Source organism: Mustela nigripes, chromosome 7 (genome assembly GCF_022355385.1).
Source record: "Mustela nigripes isolate SB6536 chromosome 7, MUSNIG.SB6536, whole genome shotgun sequence".
NCBI lineage: Eukaryota > Metazoa > Chordata > Mammalia > Carnivora > Mustelidae > Mustela > Mustela nigripes.
Genome location: NC_081563.1, coordinates 135,315,128 through 135,332,548, shown reverse-complemented (window position 1 = coordinate 135,332,548; position 17,421 = coordinate 135,315,128). Strand labels below are relative to the sequence as shown.

General features: G+C 39.6%; 1 protein-coding gene across 2 annotated transcripts; it reads right to left on the bottom strand.

The window, feature by feature from the left end:
• Positions 1–4,096: 4,096 nt before the first annotated feature.
• SPO11 (SPO11 initiator of meiotic double strand breaks) lies at positions 4,097–16,624 on the bottom strand. 2 transcript variants are annotated; one of them, XM_059408025.1, is made up of 13 exons: positions 16,419–16,624; positions 14,311–14,424; positions 12,957–13,045; positions 12,243–12,309; positions 11,919–12,027; positions 11,370–11,456; positions 10,666–10,702; positions 10,235–10,344; positions 8,765–8,864; positions 8,431–8,468; positions 7,461–7,537; positions 4,903–5,014; positions 4,097–4,404 (listed from the first exon to the last, which is right to left on the bottom strand). In XM_059408025.1, the coding sequence occupies exons 1-13, from the start codon at positions 16,547–16,549 to the stop codon at positions 4,285–4,287; spliced, it is 1,191 nt and encodes a 396-aa protein (XP_059264008.1). In that variant the 5' UTR covers positions 16,550–16,624; the 3' UTR covers positions 4,097–4,284. The 2 variants fall into 2 exon arrangements, with proteins under 2 accessions (XP_059264008.1, XP_059264009.1); XM_059408026.1 differs by lacking the exon at positions 14,311–14,424.
• Between the last annotated feature and the right edge of the window lie 797 nt (positions 16,625–17,421).

Genomic DNA, 17,421 nt, shown 5'->3' with positions numbered 1-17,421 from the left:
TCTGACTCCACACCCACAGATGGCAGGCTGCAGCAAGTCTCCCCACTTCTTCCCTCTAGAAACAAGAAGACAGAATCAAAATCACCTGTATGCATGGGTAGAATTATCAAGCCATAAAAGTATAGGCAAAAAATTAGCAAAAATAAAAAATAATTAGGGGTGCCTGGGTGGCTCAGTCTGTCGAGCCGCTGCCTTTAGCCTGGGTCAGGATCCTGGGATTGATCCCTGCCTCTAGCTCCCTGCTTAGGGGGGAGCCTGCTTCTCCCTCTCCTTCTGCTTCTGGTCTCTTGCTTGTGCTCTCTCTCTCAAATAAAATCTTAAAAAATATAAAATAAATAACTAAAATTCGGATATATCTGTCATTTGCATTGGCAAACACTTCTGCAATATTTATATTCCATTTCTAGGTGAATAGAAACTAAATACGCTTGTAAGCTTAGTATACATCTTTCATTTAAAGTGATTTTTAATTTTGAAGTTTTAATTAAAAAGTCCTACTATGTTAAGGTTTTGTAAAGAGCTTGGTTGCCAAGAAGCATACACGAAGTGCAGCTTTACGAGGGCTTGGGCGAATCCAAAGCTGATGATAAGGAATGGATTTTTGTCCAGAAGTAATACTCAGCTCCACGCAGGAATCCTCATGGTTTTACCCAACTACTTTTTCTATGTCTCAGACTCTTCTACCCCATTCCTAAAAGCAATGACTTGAAAATATTTTAAAGAAATATCCACCCAGGGACCTTGGTGGCTCAATCAGTTAGGTGTCCGACTCTTGATTTCTGCTCAGGTCGTGACCTGGGGCTCTGGGATCAAGCCCCACATCCAGCTCCACGCTCAGCAGGGAGTCTGCTTCAGGGCCCCCTCTCTCCTTCTGCCCCTACCCCTGCCCTACAAATAAATATGTATATAAATAAATAAATAAATAAATCTTAAGAGAGAGGGAGAGAGAGAGAGAGAAATCCCACCCAATAGTGGGAAGATTTGGGAGACCAATAGAGCTTTTGCCAGCAGAGGGCGCCTTTGGCTCGCATTTACAAGATTCGTTTCCTTGGGTTATAGACTTTTATAAGGGTAAACCCAAGTCCAAACAGAAGTAATGTTTCTCAACACTTTGCTACAAAAACACTTTGCTGCCAATATTTTTTCGTGCACACGTGCGTGTGGTTTAGCTTTGACAGAGTCTATCTTAGCATCCATCCATTCTTTTGAGTATCAATAAACAGGTACCTCTGTCAAACAGTTCAACCAAGATGCTCCAGTTAAAGAAGTCATAGATGGCAAGCCTGGGATGTTTTTGCCTTTTTTTTTTTTTGTAGAAACTGCAATGTTTTTTTTTTTTTTCCCCATGAAATCATGACGTCTCAAGTCACTCAGCACCATCAGTGATGACAGAAACCTAGGAATACTACAAGAGCTCTTAAGGAAAAAATAAGATTCTCTGACCATCTTTTTGTTGTACTAGTTTTTATTCACTTTCATTATAAAATTCCAAATTCCAATACCAATGTTCTTGCTTAATTGAAATTATGAAAATATGAAAAATAAACACAGTAGATGATGGCCGAGGGGATATCTGTTGTCAGTTACCATGTTAAATAGCCATCTCTTTTACAGTAATCCTTTTCAGAAAGAACTCTTGAGAATTAGAATTCTATATGGTTCCCAATAGCTACTAATGTTAGGTTTTCATCTGCATCAAAGATAGGCAGCAAAGCCAAAACACAGTGCATTTTGCTCTCCGATTTCCTTTTCCCAAATAAATGAAAATCATTTTAAGGAAGTTTCCATCATAAACTTGAAATGAATGTAATTCTCTAAATTGAATGTATCTGCAAGCCCCTTTCAAATTTTCTTTCAAAAAATTTTTGATTTATTTTCAAAACTTAGTGACTACTGTAGATTTTTCATTGCTTTCCATTTTGACAGAATGTCCTCATCCAGACACCTTGCAGCTTGGCCATGTATTTCTGGGTTAGTGATATTTTCCTTCACTTGTCAAAGTTCAGTGATATTAGATGTTAAGGAAGGTATAAATTTAAAGAAACACTTGTGGGGGGCACCTGGGTGGCTTAGTGGGTTAAGCCTCTGTCTTTGGCTCAGGTCATGATCCCAGGGTCCTGGGATCGAGCCCAGCATCGGGGCTCTCTGCTCAGCAGGGAGCCTGCTTCCTCCTCTCTCTCTGCCTGCCTCTCCACCTACTTGTGATCTCTGTCAAATAAACAAAAATCTTTTTAAAAAAGAAAAAAAAAAGAAACACTTGTGATATATAAAAATGTCTTTACAATTTGGGATAGTCTCACAAGTCAATTTGAGAGTCTCACAGAATATTCTCAAAATGAAATACTTGGTTTTGACGTGACCAGGGGAAGTAACAGCACTGTTGACGTTGCAGGCTTGGCATCGGGAGGACCTGATTTGACTGCTAGCCAACAGTAAGATCTGTAGACCATTCTGGAGCAGTGTGCCGCCTTGGCCACATGTAACACGCTTCTCAAGTACCAGTGTCGTGGCTAAAGCACGAGGCGTGGAGCCAGGCTCTGGGGGTGAGTCCCAGCTCCACTGCCTAGTACTTATGTGACCTTGGGTCAAGTTTCTGAGCAGCTCTGTACCTTTGTTGTCGTATCTGTGACATGGGGATGATAAGAAAGGTACCTAGCTCACAGAGTTTCTGTGAAGATGAAACTAGTTGATAATCAAAAGCACCCAGAAAAATACATGGCATGTAATATGTGTTCTACAAGTATTTTCTTTTCTTATTATATGACCTTATTTAATGTTTCCCAGAACCTCTGGAGTAGGGCCAGCTTCATGGATGCAGTCACGCCAGGCCCCATGCTAAGAAGAGCCCCCAGTGTGTGCTTTAATTCTCTGCTCATGTCTTGAGATTCTTAATAACTTTTGATGGAAGACCCTACACTTACATTTTGCCCTGGCCCCACATATTCAGTAGCTGGTCCTGCTCCGTTACTGTCCACACTCTGCCCCGTTCCTGCTACGTGGCCTTGGACATGCAACATCGTCTGTGTTCTCACCTGTAAACTACAGACGTAGTTACAGACCTGCCAGGGCCCTTGTGAAAGTTAAGATAGTGTGTAAGCCGTGACTGGCATAGGTAAGTTCTTAGAAATGGGACCCACTATTACTAGCATCTATCTTACTAAAATAACTCACCAACAATTCTGTTCTCCTCTAAATACATATTCTTGCTTACAATTACAGGTAACCTCAATGCAGTTAAACGTTTGCTGAAAGTATAGAATAAAGTCATTAAACTTTAGTTTTAACTCTGGAAACATTCAGATAGGGTTTTGAGGGGAGTTGATCAATTCCTTACTCTTACAGAAGGACCTTATTAAAAGTTGAGGCTTCTGTAAATCTTGAACATGTTTTATAAACATGGACTAGAGGGGAAGTCAAGGGACTTGATTTGGGGTGAGAATGGATAAAACCCTGAGAAAATTTTCAGATAAATTATTAAAAATAAAAAGCATACTCAGAAACAAAATTTAGTGCTTCAGACTGCATCCACCCAAATATTTATTCATGATAAATTTTACTACTTTCATGAGTGGACGAATGGGGGGGGGGTGACTCCTACACCATGAAGCAAAAAATGAAATGTTAGATCCTCTAATTCATTTTCAACTTCTCAAATTTAGGTTATTATTAGTTTTGGTACTAAAAAGATGCTTCATGCCTTAACATTAGTTATATTGCAGGAATTAAATATTTCTATAGACCATGATGGTATTTGTACAGTATTTTTTCCAATAAAATTTAGAAGTCAAAATAATATGTACTCTTTTATAAGTTACTTTAGAGTACAGGATAGAACTCAGGTTCTACAGAGAAGGATAAAGTCTTCCAAATAAAATTGTTTTGACAAAAAATATAAGTAGTGGAAAATTATTTTACCTCTACAGGATTAAGAATATATATTCTTTCCAAGATGATATCTACTACCAAAAATAAAACTAATGAAAAGCCTCTTACAATCACAAGATATATTGATATATTTTTTTGGTAATTAAAAAAAATATATATATTTATTTATCTATTTTAATAAACATATAATGTATTTTTATCCCCGGGGGTACAGGTCCGTGAATTGCCAGGTTTGCACATTTCACAGCACTCATCATAGCACATACCCTCCCCAATGTCCATATCCCCACCACCCTCTCCCGTTCCCCCCCCAGCAATCCTCAGTCTGTTTTTTGAGATTGAGTCTTTTATAGTTTGTCTCCCTCCCAATTCCATCTTCTTTCATTTTCTGATATATTTTTATATCCATCCTCCAAATTTTAATTTGTTGGGTAGGTACACTCTGGAAAGATAATCTGATGATAGGAAGGTCAAAGCTTGAATTTCTGCCTTCAGTTTAGAGTCTGCCATTATCTCCATCTGTCAATAGAAGTAAAGCACAGCTGTGACCAAGTCCTGCGCCGCAGCTCCGTCAACTCAAACTAGGAAATCTAGACTTGCCCCATTCCCAAAGCCATGGGCAATAGGTTTTAGCTTGGCCAGAACATTCCAGAGGTGTTCTAGAAAAAAATGTCAGAAGAATACCCAATATGGATGTCTTGATAACTAGGAATGCTCTGGTATCTTTATGTGATTTCTCTCTTTTCTTTCCTCCCCGCGTAAACTATGATACAGCCATAGACGATGGGTATAGAACTATGATGAGGATAAAAACAGGTCAGCTCCGTCTATCTGATCTTATCTGTTAGTGTTGGCATTGCAGTCTTTCAACAACCATTTACTGCTAAACACCACTCACATTAGTTGTTGGTTATACAACATTTCAAAGACGATACTTGCAAAATATTATGTGAATAACCACTATGAAAGTTAAAGGCAATAAAACATACGGCACTTGAATTTTAGAAAGAAACATACTTCTTTTCTCCAAAATGGTTGGCAAGTAACATAAGGTCTTTTCAGGACACTTTCAAGTTTCATCTGGTCCTGTTTTGTCAGCGGAATTAAAGTATCTCTAGGTATATTTAACCTAGAAAAAAAAATTTAAAAAAATCAGCAAAAACAGTGCTCTTATAACTTAAAGGTCATATACGCATTTTAATTTATTATACCATTTCAAGAAACTCAGATATAACAGATAAGCCAATTATTACAGGCCCTTCCTTTAAAAGCCAGAATTTGGGGGCACCTGGGTGGCTCAGTGGGTTAAAACCTCTGCCTTGAGCTCAGGTCATGATCCCAGGGTCCTGGGATCGAACCCCACATCGGGCTCTCTGCTTAGCAGGGAGCCTCCTTCCTCCTCTCTCTCTCTCTGCCTACTTCTGATCTCTGTCTGCCAAATAAATAAATAAAATCTTAAAAAAAAAAAAAAAGCCAGAATGTGGGGGATCTGACATGTCCTAGACCAGCAAGGGTTCAAATTCATAGTGGACGTCCATTGTAAATTGTTGTTTTCCTTCCAGATGCACAGGACAATGACAAGAACACCACAGACACTGGTGATAAACACAAAGCCAATGGCACTACCATCAAGTGTGTGGACACCCCGCGCTCTCAGAGCGCCACAGCCTCGAAGCAGTGGCCTAGAGAAAATGCATGGCCAGCAGTGAGAGTCACAGTGGGATCTCAGGCTCCATGGAGCTCTTCATTTTTTTTAATTCATGTGAACTTTCTGGGTCAAGGAAGTTAGTCTATTACTAATTTATTTCACTTAGGTGCATGTGTGTACACACACAAATACACACACCCCTATCTAGTTTTACATTTTTTTAAAAAAGGTGGATTGTAATTTTTTCTTGGTGTGTGTTTTACAAATAGAATAGCAGAGGTCCAGGATTTATGGTACAGACTACTTTTTGAAGTCACAAATCCTGGATTTCCCAGGAGAACTCTAGTTTCAAATAGTCTTTTTCAATGTGTCCCCACAATTATGATAATTTACCAGTGGCAGCTACCAGACAGTGTGACAATTTGATTAAAATTGGGGGTAAGGCCTTGAGGATTTCCCATGAAGCTATGTTTGTGGAGCCATCACACTCTGTAAAAATTTCATTGTCCATTTACTTGGAGCGGCTTCGAGGGCACTGGTAGGATTCATGAGATGCAGCTAGAGTTTCTCCAAGCCCTCCACCTTAATAATTATCAGATCATTTGTCTTGACTTTGTGTTAGGAAAGCTCTTCATACAAACAAATCACCCCCAAGGGATTTTGACCAGGACACATATACCAAATGGAACAAACTTCTATCCAAAAGAGTACAAATATTCAAAAACCAAAAACTAAATGTTTTCTTTATGCCCTCATTTTGTAAGAAGTGGCAATCACCCAAAACCTGTTCACGTTCCAAATTTAGGCAACAAGGACCAGGTAGCAAGGTTTGCTCATTGCTTAAAGAAATCCAATAAACACGTTTAAGTTCATTCACACTGGCCAATTAAAACAATGAAGTATTTTAAAGTATCACATTAGCAGAGATGAATAAAAGGGATCATATCCTGTGCTGAGGGACAGGTGGGCTCTCACTCTCCAGGAGAAAAAAAATAATTAACCTATCTGGAGGGCAGTCAAAATCTTAAAAATGTGCCTACCCTTTGACCCAACAATTCTGGGAATTCAGCCTTCAGGACTAAGGGACTAATTAAAGATGCAGGCACAGATTTAGTTACAGGAGGGGCCCATCAAAGCACTATTTATCAGAGGTCTGGAAACCACCCAAATGTCTGACTACGAGGCACTGGCTGAATAAACACTGGTACATCCAGAATTGGAACTCAGTAACAGAAGACACTAGAATGAGGTCATGGATACGGAAAAGTGATTTCATTGTGTTGTGTGAGAGAAGCAGACTACAAAGTAACAAAGCATGATTCCATTTTTGTGAACAAGTTAAGGCTACAGGCAGAGAGTAATAATAATTTGCATGGGTAAAGGTGTTCATCAGTAGGCGATTTTTATCTTGTTATATAATGATATTTTTTTCTATTATGAACATATATGCTAAACTTGCCAAAATTTAGGTTCCCAAATGTTAAGTAATCTTAAAATGAGATTTTTTAAATGAAATTAAAATTTTTAATCTACAGTACATTTGATTCATATAGCAAATGATGTTGTCAACAATTACCATTTCACTAGAGCCAATGTCTTATACTTTATGATTATAAAAATATTACAAAATCTTTAAAAAAATTAAAAAATAAAATTAAATATTACAAAATCTTTTAACCATAAGGTAAAACAAAAAATATTTTCTAGCTGAAAGTTCAGTTAACCAAATTCGTTCAAGGATTTTTGTAATTGAAACAAACATCAATGCATTTAATTCATAATTCTATAATCCTGTGTCATTAGGACAATATAAACAAAACGCATTAATAGCTTTCCTGTACAGTCACTTTTTCAGCTCATTGTTACATATTATGATGAGTCATCATTTTAAATATCTTAGTTTTACTAAGACTAAAATTAATCTCACCGTTTAATATCAGAAGGGAGGAGACCAAGCCATCTAATAGCTGGAACTGTGAGATTATGGGCCTCAAAAGACATCGCCTAAAATAAAGAGCAAATGCACATTAGGTGAGGCTAGTCTGCAGAAAACCGGCAGACCTATTTCTGCAGCCCCATGTTTCACTTATTAAGGAGGATAAAAACGAAAGACTACATACTCCCTGAACCCACAGAACTAAAAATCACCAGGACTTTTGCTAACCCTGGCTTTCAGTGAAAGTTTTAAACCGTTCTAGGATTTCTTTATTGCTTTTATAGACGTTAAAACTAAAAATGAACCTCTCTGACCTTCATTTATTGTTGTTCATGATTCTGTGTTTACATCTTACTTCACCATCCCTTACACCTAAATATATACGTCATATAAATGTATCTGTCAGGGATGCCCAAGGTGTAAACCGGTGGTGCCCAAACTTGATCATGCATCTGAGTCACTTGGGGTCCAAACCTAGAGATTCCAGTTCAGGAGGCCTGGATGGGGATGGAGCTGTGCATTTCTAGCAAGTTCCCCGGTAATGCCAGCACTGCTTGTCTAGGACCATACTCTGAGAACGACTGATGTATGGTAGTTCAGACTCTAGTGGTGACATTTGGTGATGTTTTCATTTTCCCTTACAGTGGGTGTAAAGGGAATCGGCAATGTCAGAATTCAAGGTTATATATAATTTTCAGAGTTTATTTGGCAATCAGACCTTGCTGTTACCCTGAGGTCCCAGTTACTTCAGCAGGCTGAGAGAGTGGAAGATTATATTGCCTCTTGCCCACAGCTAATCCCACTCTGTCATCTGTCATCGGCCGTAGACTAGGAGAGTAGCTCCCTAGCACACTTTGGGGGTCCTCAGCTATCTAAGGGTTGGTAAATGAATGCAGCAATCACCCTGATGAAAATGAACTACCTCAACATTGGAAAAGAAAAAATAATCTTCTGTACTTACCAGAGATCCATACTTGTAGATGCACATTATTTCTATGCCTGTAAAAAGAAAGTCACCTTTACAGTCCGTCTCCTTGCACGTAACAGGTTGGATCATGTGTACACTCAACTTTTCTTTTCATAGATACCACCAATAAAAAAACTTAACTGTTCAGTTCAATGCGCAAAATAACAATAAATTGCCTCAGATGACTACAGTCAGTAATTTTAATCTAATAACCATCTTCTTTTCAAGTGACTTATGGAAGTGTTCTAAGAGCAGAAAAGTACATCTATAAGTGTGACGGAGAGGATTTAGTTAGGACAACTGCTTCACACAGTCCAACGACAATCACCGTGTGGATCGGCGTCGACAAGAGCGAAAACAGGAATATGAAATGTATCCCACAGCTTCTTGACCAAAAGTCTTGTGTTCAGGTCAGGTACCCCCTTTCCCTAAAAGCAAGATTGAAATTACGCATTTTAATTCCAGCAGAATGAAACTGACAAAACCTTTTCCTTATCTTATCAACAATTTAAAAGTTAGAAAAGTTAGAGCACTTCAAATTTCAGGTGGAAGACTCGTGTGGACTGTGAAAAATGTCCAGTCTACAAAGCAGAGTGAAGACGCCCACCTCCGTCTGTCACTGTGACCCAACTACCCTGGTCCTGAGAAATGATCCCAAGCACAAACAGAAATAATAAAAATCAGTCACATCTACCAACAGGGACATGGAGAGGCAGCATCACACATGTCATTTGTCATTCGGCCCTCGTCCAGCAGGTGTCCCTGATTATTCCAGGGTTATCGACTCCTCCCTCGCAACGCAGTGTGGGAAGCTTACTACCCTTTGCTCACTGATGCCTGTGGCTGTCTGTGTGGCATCTCAGTGTATGCTTCTGGGTTCTCTGCCATTCTTGGCGCATACGTATGTATCTGTATCTGTATATGTATCTGTTTCTGTGTATGTATATATGTATGTATGCATGTATGTATAGAAAAGCAGACTTTCTTTGACGGAATTCATGTAACTACCTGATGTACAAACCTGCGGGTGGAACACAGAGCAGCTCCAGGGTTGCCACATTACAGCTGAGACAAGCCGCCATGGGGGAATGGCCTGTAGGTGACTCTGAGAGCCTGTGCAGACTCACTGTGGTATTAGAAAACCACTGCTGTTTAAGAATTGGAACCACCAGGGGCACCCGTGTGGCTCAGTCGCTTAAGCATCTGCCTTTGGCTCATGTCATAATCTCTGGGTCCTGGGATCAAGCCCCGCACTGGGCTCTCTGCTCAGCGGGGAGTCTCCTTCTCCTTCTCCCTTTGCCCCTCCACCTGGATCCTGCCCTGTCTCTTTCTCTCTCCCTAATAAAATCTTGGTTTTTTTTTTGTTTTTTTAAGATTTTATATATTTGACAGAGAGAGAGATCACAAGTAGACAGAGAGGCAGGCGGAGAGAGGGAGAAGCAGGTTCCTGTTGAGCAGAGAGCCCGATGCAGGGCTTGATCCCAGGACTCCGAGATCATGACCCGAGCCGAAGGCAGAGGCCCAACCCACTGAGCCACCCAGGCACCCTTCTCTCTCCCTAATAAAATCTTAAAAAAAAAAAAGAAAAAAAAGAATTGGGACCACCACTTTGATTTTAATCAGATTTGAGGATTTTAAATAACCCCCTTGGAAATTCTTACTCTATCACCCCAAAGGATGTGCCATGCAGATAGCAGAATGTTGTGTGAGCTGCAGACATAATGTTATAAACCCCTCTTGCCAATCATCAGCGTAGTATGTTAGTCTTGGATTGTAGTAAAGAGCGACAATATAATACCGTAACCATGATGCATGGGGACATTCTGTTGCAAAAGCTGTCATCCAGGAGTCGCTGAAATGTAGCATCTTTTTCTACAATTAATAGAAATTTTGCATCTGTAATTAAATCTGTGACGTTAAGGCTGATCATTGGAAGCCAAGAATATTTCCATTTAATCACCAGCTAAATAGTGATGCTGTAGAAATCAATTTTCAAACAGCTGTATAGTATATTCCTTTTTACCTTCATATATATAGACATCTATTCACATATTTCCATACCTCTCTCACCTACTAGACAGAGAGCCCCTAAAGCAGAAACCGTGTGTGTTCGTCTTGACCACTATAGGGTCTAGCATGACGGTTACACACTATGAAGGCTTGGTTTATCAAAATAATGGGTGAACGCACATTCTACGAGCTTAAATAGTTTTCCCACTCAAAGGATACTTCGAATTCCTTGAATATTAGATGGCACAGCAACAGCCTAAGTTAACAAAACAAGAGAGTTTTTATTTTAAATAAAAAGCAAGTTTAACCACATTTAAAGTGTATCCCCAAACCCTATTTCATTTTTCTCTGAATATATCAGTTATCAGAGATTTACTCCTCAGGTTAACTCCTCACTAAGAAGACAGACATGCCACCCAAACTACTTCCTGGCAGGTGATAATCCCTTGGAAACTTTGTGGCTACGGGCTTAAGCGGCAGAAAGTGGTGAGTTAAAGCCCTCCTTACCCTAGAGGGCACAGGTGTCTCCTGCTCATTTCCAGACTGCTGTTCAGGTTAGTGCTGTGGCCTTTCCAGGTGCCAAAGCCCAGCAAATAGCTCAGAATTAAATAGATCAATTTCCAAACCAGGAAACTGTATCAAGATTACGTCAATAACCATGCTAACATAGCCAAGCTCCATTCTACCTGAAGACAATAGTATATTTTTGTAAGGAAGGCATATCTTTATTTTAATATGACATTTGACAACTGGGATATTTTAAAACTGCATAACAGACGACCCCCTAAAGCATAAGCTTACTCACCCTTTAGTTTTATTTGAACATCTTAAGCTCCAAACTACATAAGAAAGCAGGAAATAAAATACATTTCAAAAACAAAGGATCTGAAAGGGAGTTAAAGCAGGTGCATGAATATGCTTACTGTGGAACCACAGGTACAATGCACTCTGGTGCCGTCTTCCTCCAGATACCTTAAGTTGCCAGCGATTAAACCTTTTGATGTAGATAACTGAAAAAATAATAGCTGTTTTTGAACACTGTTTCACTGACATATTTTTTAAAGTTTATTTATTTAAGCAATCTCTACACACAATGTGGGGCTCGAACTCATGACCTCAAGAGCAAGAATCACATGCTCTACCGACTGAGCCAGCTAGGCGCCCCTCACTAACATTCTACATGGCTGAGTCAGTCCTCACGTTCACCTGCCGCACTACATGTATTTTAGCTCAGATCGGAATTTAAGAAGCAAATATGTAAGGATATTAAGGAATTAAAGAATACTTAGTAATTCACTTGTTCTAGTCCATTCATCCAAGGGAATATACTGAGAGTAGATTAAATTCATAATGAGAGACATGTAGTATCAAATATTACAAAAACAAGGCACAGATTACATTTGTTTTTCTATTATGATTTCACACATATCTTTCGTCTTAAAATAAGATGTTTTGTATTAAATGCTACTTACTATATGTAGACTTATCCTTGGCATTTTTAACATACAAGAAATGTCATTGATAATATTGTCCACGACAGTCTGGTTACCGAAGAGTTGGCTGTCAGTATAATATAGGTCTCTATGAAAGTTAAATATATATTTTTAATTAGCCATATTCTCTTCGACTATGACAAGTACTGGAGTATTATTTGTAGGAGGCTTTAACTGCATGAAACACAACATACAAAGAAAGTAATTTATTACCCATAGTCTAGTCTTATGTACCACTTCAAAACATAATGGGAGTTAACCTAAATGGTCTTAAAGGAATGATTTACCAAAACAAGTATTTACCTTTTGGTTGCATAAGTGTTGCTCTGTACTAATTTATAAATCATTGACAATATTTTAAGAATTAGGGCTGGAAAATAAGATACAATGAATAAGTTACTCATCATTTCTCTCATTAATTCAAAACACACCACTATCAAGGATTTCGACTACCCCCAGTTACTTTCCATAACATTTTAAAAAAAGTGTCTTTCCAAAATAGAAGTACTGAGTACAGGATAATAATTTCCCAAAGGATCAAATAAAATTAATTGCTTTCTAAACAACAAAATTGAGAGAAAACTTTTCTTTTTTTTTTTTTTTTTTTTTTTTAAGATTTTTTTTTTATTTATTTATTTGACAGAGAGAAATTACAAGTACACTGAGAGGCAGGCAGAGAGAGAGAGAAGGAAGCAGGCTCCCTGCTGAGCAGAGAGCCCGATGCGGGACTCGATCCCAGGACCCTGAGATCATGACCTGAGCCGAAGGCAGCGGCTTAACCCACTGAGCCACCCAGGCGCCCGAGAGAAAACTTTTCTACTGAATCATGTACCTTGAAAATTTATTTTGGAATTATAATCTGTTTCCATGGTTACTGACAATGAAAAATTCTATAATTTTATTTCAGGTATAAGGGTGGTCTATTAAAGAACAACTAAAATTATTCAACTAGGAACAACTAAACCCAGGAAGTAGCCAAACTTACTTATTACTAAAAGCTAAGAAATATTAATTTACCAAATTTTTTAACTGATTTTAGTGAATCGCTTTTGATTTTTCTCGTGGTACAATGAGATGCCATCTGAAGACCCACAGAATCTTCAAACCTGTCATTTTGTTGAAAGGCAATAAGACAAAAAAAAGAATTACCTTCTGAACACCAAACAATATACACTTAATACACTCTTCTGCACATCATCTAAATCCATATTTCTTCTCAACAGAGGCACTGAAGCTTTAGGACAACTTCATTTACAATCTTAGAAAATTCCAAGTAGTAATAAGCTAATTACTTTGTGACATACAGAAGCACTAAAATAAAGAGTTTAAAAGAAGTGAATTAAATACCTTTGAGTGTAATGTGTACGTGTGTGTGTATTTAGTGTATAATCTGTGACATTTAGTGTATGTGAACTATTTTCACAAGTTTATTAGCATTTTGCTCATTTTAATATTTACTCATTAATTTTGCTCAATTTAACAAGTTTTGAACTATATTTCTGATTTACTTCCTAAATGACATTAAATGAAAGAGCAATTTGTTATTAGGTTGTTAAATTGAACTGCCAAGCCTGTCCTAAAGGTGGCAGAAGGCACCAGGCAAATAGGCTGAATGTCAGGGGCCTCATGGGCTTGATAAAATCCATTCTGCAAAATGATGCAAAGTAGGATTCAAACGTTTAGTTTGTATTAATTATACTGACCATAAAAGAATACTTAGTGACTAAGGAAACTCAAGATTACTTTTATTCTGTGTCTGTAACTCTTATTGAGGACTATTGTAGTGTTTTTCATGATCTAGACTCTGCAGGCTGAGCATCTGAAAAACACAAAAGATATGAGCAGGTTGGAGGGCTTTGACAAAGCTGTTTGCTGATTTTACTTTCTTGGGACACATGACTTAGCAGGGGGAATCTACCAGGAGAAAGAGCCTGTGTTCCGCACACATTTATTTTCCTCCCAGTATCAGGATTGCTTGTAGCTCCCCAGAGCAAGTACTTTGCTTTTGCAGTATTTCTGCAGAATTCCACTGGTCATATTACCCCACTTTGAGTGCTAGAAAGCTTAGAGCCCAGTTTGAAGCCTGCTTTTAGCAGAACTGTAAGACTTTATCATATGCATTTTGAATTCTAACCTCTTTGGGTGCTTCATTTGTTGTTCCTAGCATTGTTTTCCCTTTGCCTTATCTTTCACACCCACTTCTAGTTTATGTTACCTGCCTATGAGGTTTGAATTTTGTAAACTTCCTTAAATCCTTCTAGGCAGGGTAAAAGCAGTAAAAAGAGAGAAGTCAGATGAGAACTCAAACTCAAATAAATTCAAATAATGACACAGGTCTTGTATTCAAAAATTAAAAATGCAAAATGCCCACTTTATATTTTCCCAGCTTGATCTGTTGTCTATGGTGAATGCAGGTGCCTCATTCCTTGCCACGCTTGTGATGATGCCCTGGATAACACTTTCTATAGATCCAAGAACCTCAGAACTGAAAAAAATAAACACACTATGATTCAATCTTAATTTTAAATTAGACCTTTACAATATGTAACATTTCCCCAGATCAACATAAAAGTAGGTTTTGTTTCATTGGTTGTTTTTTATGACTTGGTAATTCACCTCCATACAAATCTCTATTAAATTTTGACATCGGCATTGCACTAAACCGTCTTTATGGTGGTTATTTGCAGAGAAATCTCATTTGCTTGTAGTTTTACTTCTCTAACAATTACCAATTGAAGTAATCTTTCCCTTTTAGACAATATCAATAACTAGACAGTGATTTATAAATATATTTTAATCTCTTCGTATTAACCTACTTAAATTCAAACTTGTTGGCTTGAAATACTACTGGTAAATGTTTCAATTAAAAATGATGTAATATTGGCTTTGAATTTAATTTCTTTCCCAAAAATGCAATGCAAAAAATATTCCAAAAGAAATAACTTCTTATTGTAACACATCACCCTGATTGATCTCATGCCTTAAATCTGCCCTTTGAATTTTAGTGATACAAAGAGAAAAAACTTTAATCACTACCATGGAAAGACTTGGCAACCATTACCCCACTTTACAGCAAAATAAGACGACCTAGCCCAGTTTTCTATGAGCTGACTTTTAATTTCACAAGCCATCAGCTTCAAAAAATGTTGTTCGGTTATAAATACCATTAGTGTATTGCCTAAGAAGGGAAATCAAATTAAATCTAGAAAATGCGCTCATGTAGAATGTTCTAATTCCCCCAGAAACTTCAGAGCTTGCTTTGAAAACGCACCTTCGTCAAAAAGGAAGGAAGGAAGGAAGGAAGGAAGGAAGAGAAAATACACATGATCAGAAAGCAAATCTTAAAACAATCAGTATTTTCTAACAGGGAGAGATAAAAACCAACTCAAGGAAAGATCTCATTTTTCCAGTTTGGAGAAAAAAAAAAAAAAACAGTTGCAAGGTAACGCTGTGACAACCTTGAAAATACAATTAGGTTAATCTGCATCTGAAATTCAAACAGGGACTTCCGGTCCCTCCTTTCCTCACCCTTGCAAGTTCTCCTCCTAATACTTTTATAAAAAACCGGTTTGGTTATGTTTTCCCACTTTGTGTGTGTGTGTTTTGTTTTGGTAGTTGGCTTAGTCTTCTCAAAGACAATAATTTGTTTAGGCTGAAAAACTTCGCTGATAAACCAGAATAGCAGATCCACGGGGGGGGTGGGGGTGGGGCGGGGAACAGCATCTTCAGTAAAAATGGTCAAGAACCTACATTCTCTGTAGCTAATTCGGAGCCGCGCCGCCGGGGAATCGCAGTAACCCGGCTCCTCAGCACCGGGCAATCGCAGTAACCGGGCTCCTCAGCACCGGGCTCCAACCAACCTCGCCAGCCGCCCACTGCTTTAACCGATTTTAAATAAATCACTTAAAACGTGTGTAAATCGTTCTCTCATTCTCCACCGCTTCCACGTTCATTTTGATAAAACCCGATGGAGAGAGAACGCCCAACACTCAGCTTCTCTCTCTCTCTCACACACACACACACACACACACACACACACACACACACACTTCTGAAAGCTTTTTAAGCTAAAATGGAACCTAACAAGAAACTGTTTTAAGCAAACACAAAGCCAAGCTGTGCCCTCAACTCCCTGACCTCTGTGACTCTCAGGAGACCTGCGAGCCTCGCTGTGGGGATGCTCCTGGAACATTCTAGAAGGGGAACATTCTAGAAGACAGGAGGGGCGGGGTCTACCCCCGGGGCTTTTTGAGTTCAAAAAGAGAGAGGGAGCTCTGAGGAAAGGCTTTCTCAGAGCTCCCGCGTGACGGGCGAAGCCAAGGGGGTCGCTCCTGGGGCCGCCTCAGCCGGAGACTGGGGAGAAGGCGAGGGCCGCCAGCCATGTCCCTTCAGAGCGCCTCAAGCCCCCACCCCCTCCCGGCTGGGGACCCAGCTCCTCCCGAACTCCTGAGCATCGCGTCCCAGAGAGACCCCTTCTACCTCGAGGCCAGGCGCGTCCCCCTGCCCGCAGGCTCCCCACCGCCTCTCCTCAGGGCCGCCAGCAGGGAAGCCCTGTGCTGGTCCAAAACCTCGAAGAACGAGGCCTCAGGCCCCATGGGCGCAAAGGCCATGAGCGCTGACAGCAACGGAAAGCTCCAAGGACAGGAAGCCCACAGGCGACCACGACGGCCCTGCCGGGTGCTGCAACGAACCCTCCCTGACAGCCTCGCTGGTGACGTTGGTAGCACTTTCTAACTTTCTATCTGGGCATGCGCACACTTTGCCGCCCCCCCCACCCACCCCGCATGCGCATAACGTTGAGTGGAGTGCGCAGGTGCAACGCAGGGAGTTCAATCAGGTCCTCTCCCACCTGAGGGTCAAAGTGATGGGCCCAAGGGGTACCAGAATGATGTGTTTGGGATATTGGATCCAGTTTTCCTTGAAATGGATTTATGGTGGTTTTATTTGTTTCCTTGTTTGTTTTTAAGGGGATAAGAGGCCGTATTGAGGCAAAAATAGTACCAGCGATTTTTTTCATGGAAAGAAATAGTTCTGGTGATTCCCTGCCCCGTGTGCTTGACGCAGCCCTAGGCACTGGGTTCAGCTGTGGCAAACAAACAAGGCAAACAAAATTCCTGCCTTACTGATATTTTTATAGTAGCCACTCTCTTACGTCTCAAAACCATCCCAGGAGGTTGCTGATGTGGTCCTGGTGATTTCGCAGGAGAGGAAGAAAGCGAGGTCCACAGCGGATTCAGGCTGGGGTAACAGCCTCCCAGCTTGATCTCTTTGAAGGATCTCCAGATTTAGCAAATTAAAATACAGGACATTCAGTTAAGTTTCAGTTTCAAATAAACAACAGATACTTGGTTGTTTCTTTTTTTTTAAGGATGACTAGGTCCCATGCAACTTTTGAGACATACTGTTACTGGAAAACGTTTTGTTGTGTATCTGAAATTAGAATTGAACTGGACATCCAGTTTTCATCTAGCAATCCTGACAT

What these genes read in the sequence shown, in the direction of transcription:
- SPO11 (XM_059408025.1), bottom strand. Translation starts at nt 16,549, where the DNA reads ATGGCCTTTGCGCCCATGGGGCCTGAGGCCTCGTTCTTCGAGGTTTTG. An exon ending in ATTGTACCTGTGGTTCCACA is followed by an intron (nt 10,703 to 11,369) that starts GTAAGCATATTC and finishes TTGTTAACTTAG; the next exon opens with GCTGTTGCTGTGCCATCTAA. An exon ending in TGTCGACGCCGATCCACACG is followed by an intron (nt 8,469 to 8,764) that starts GTGATTGTCGTT and finishes TTCTTTTTACAG; the next exon opens with GCATAGAAATAATGTGCATC.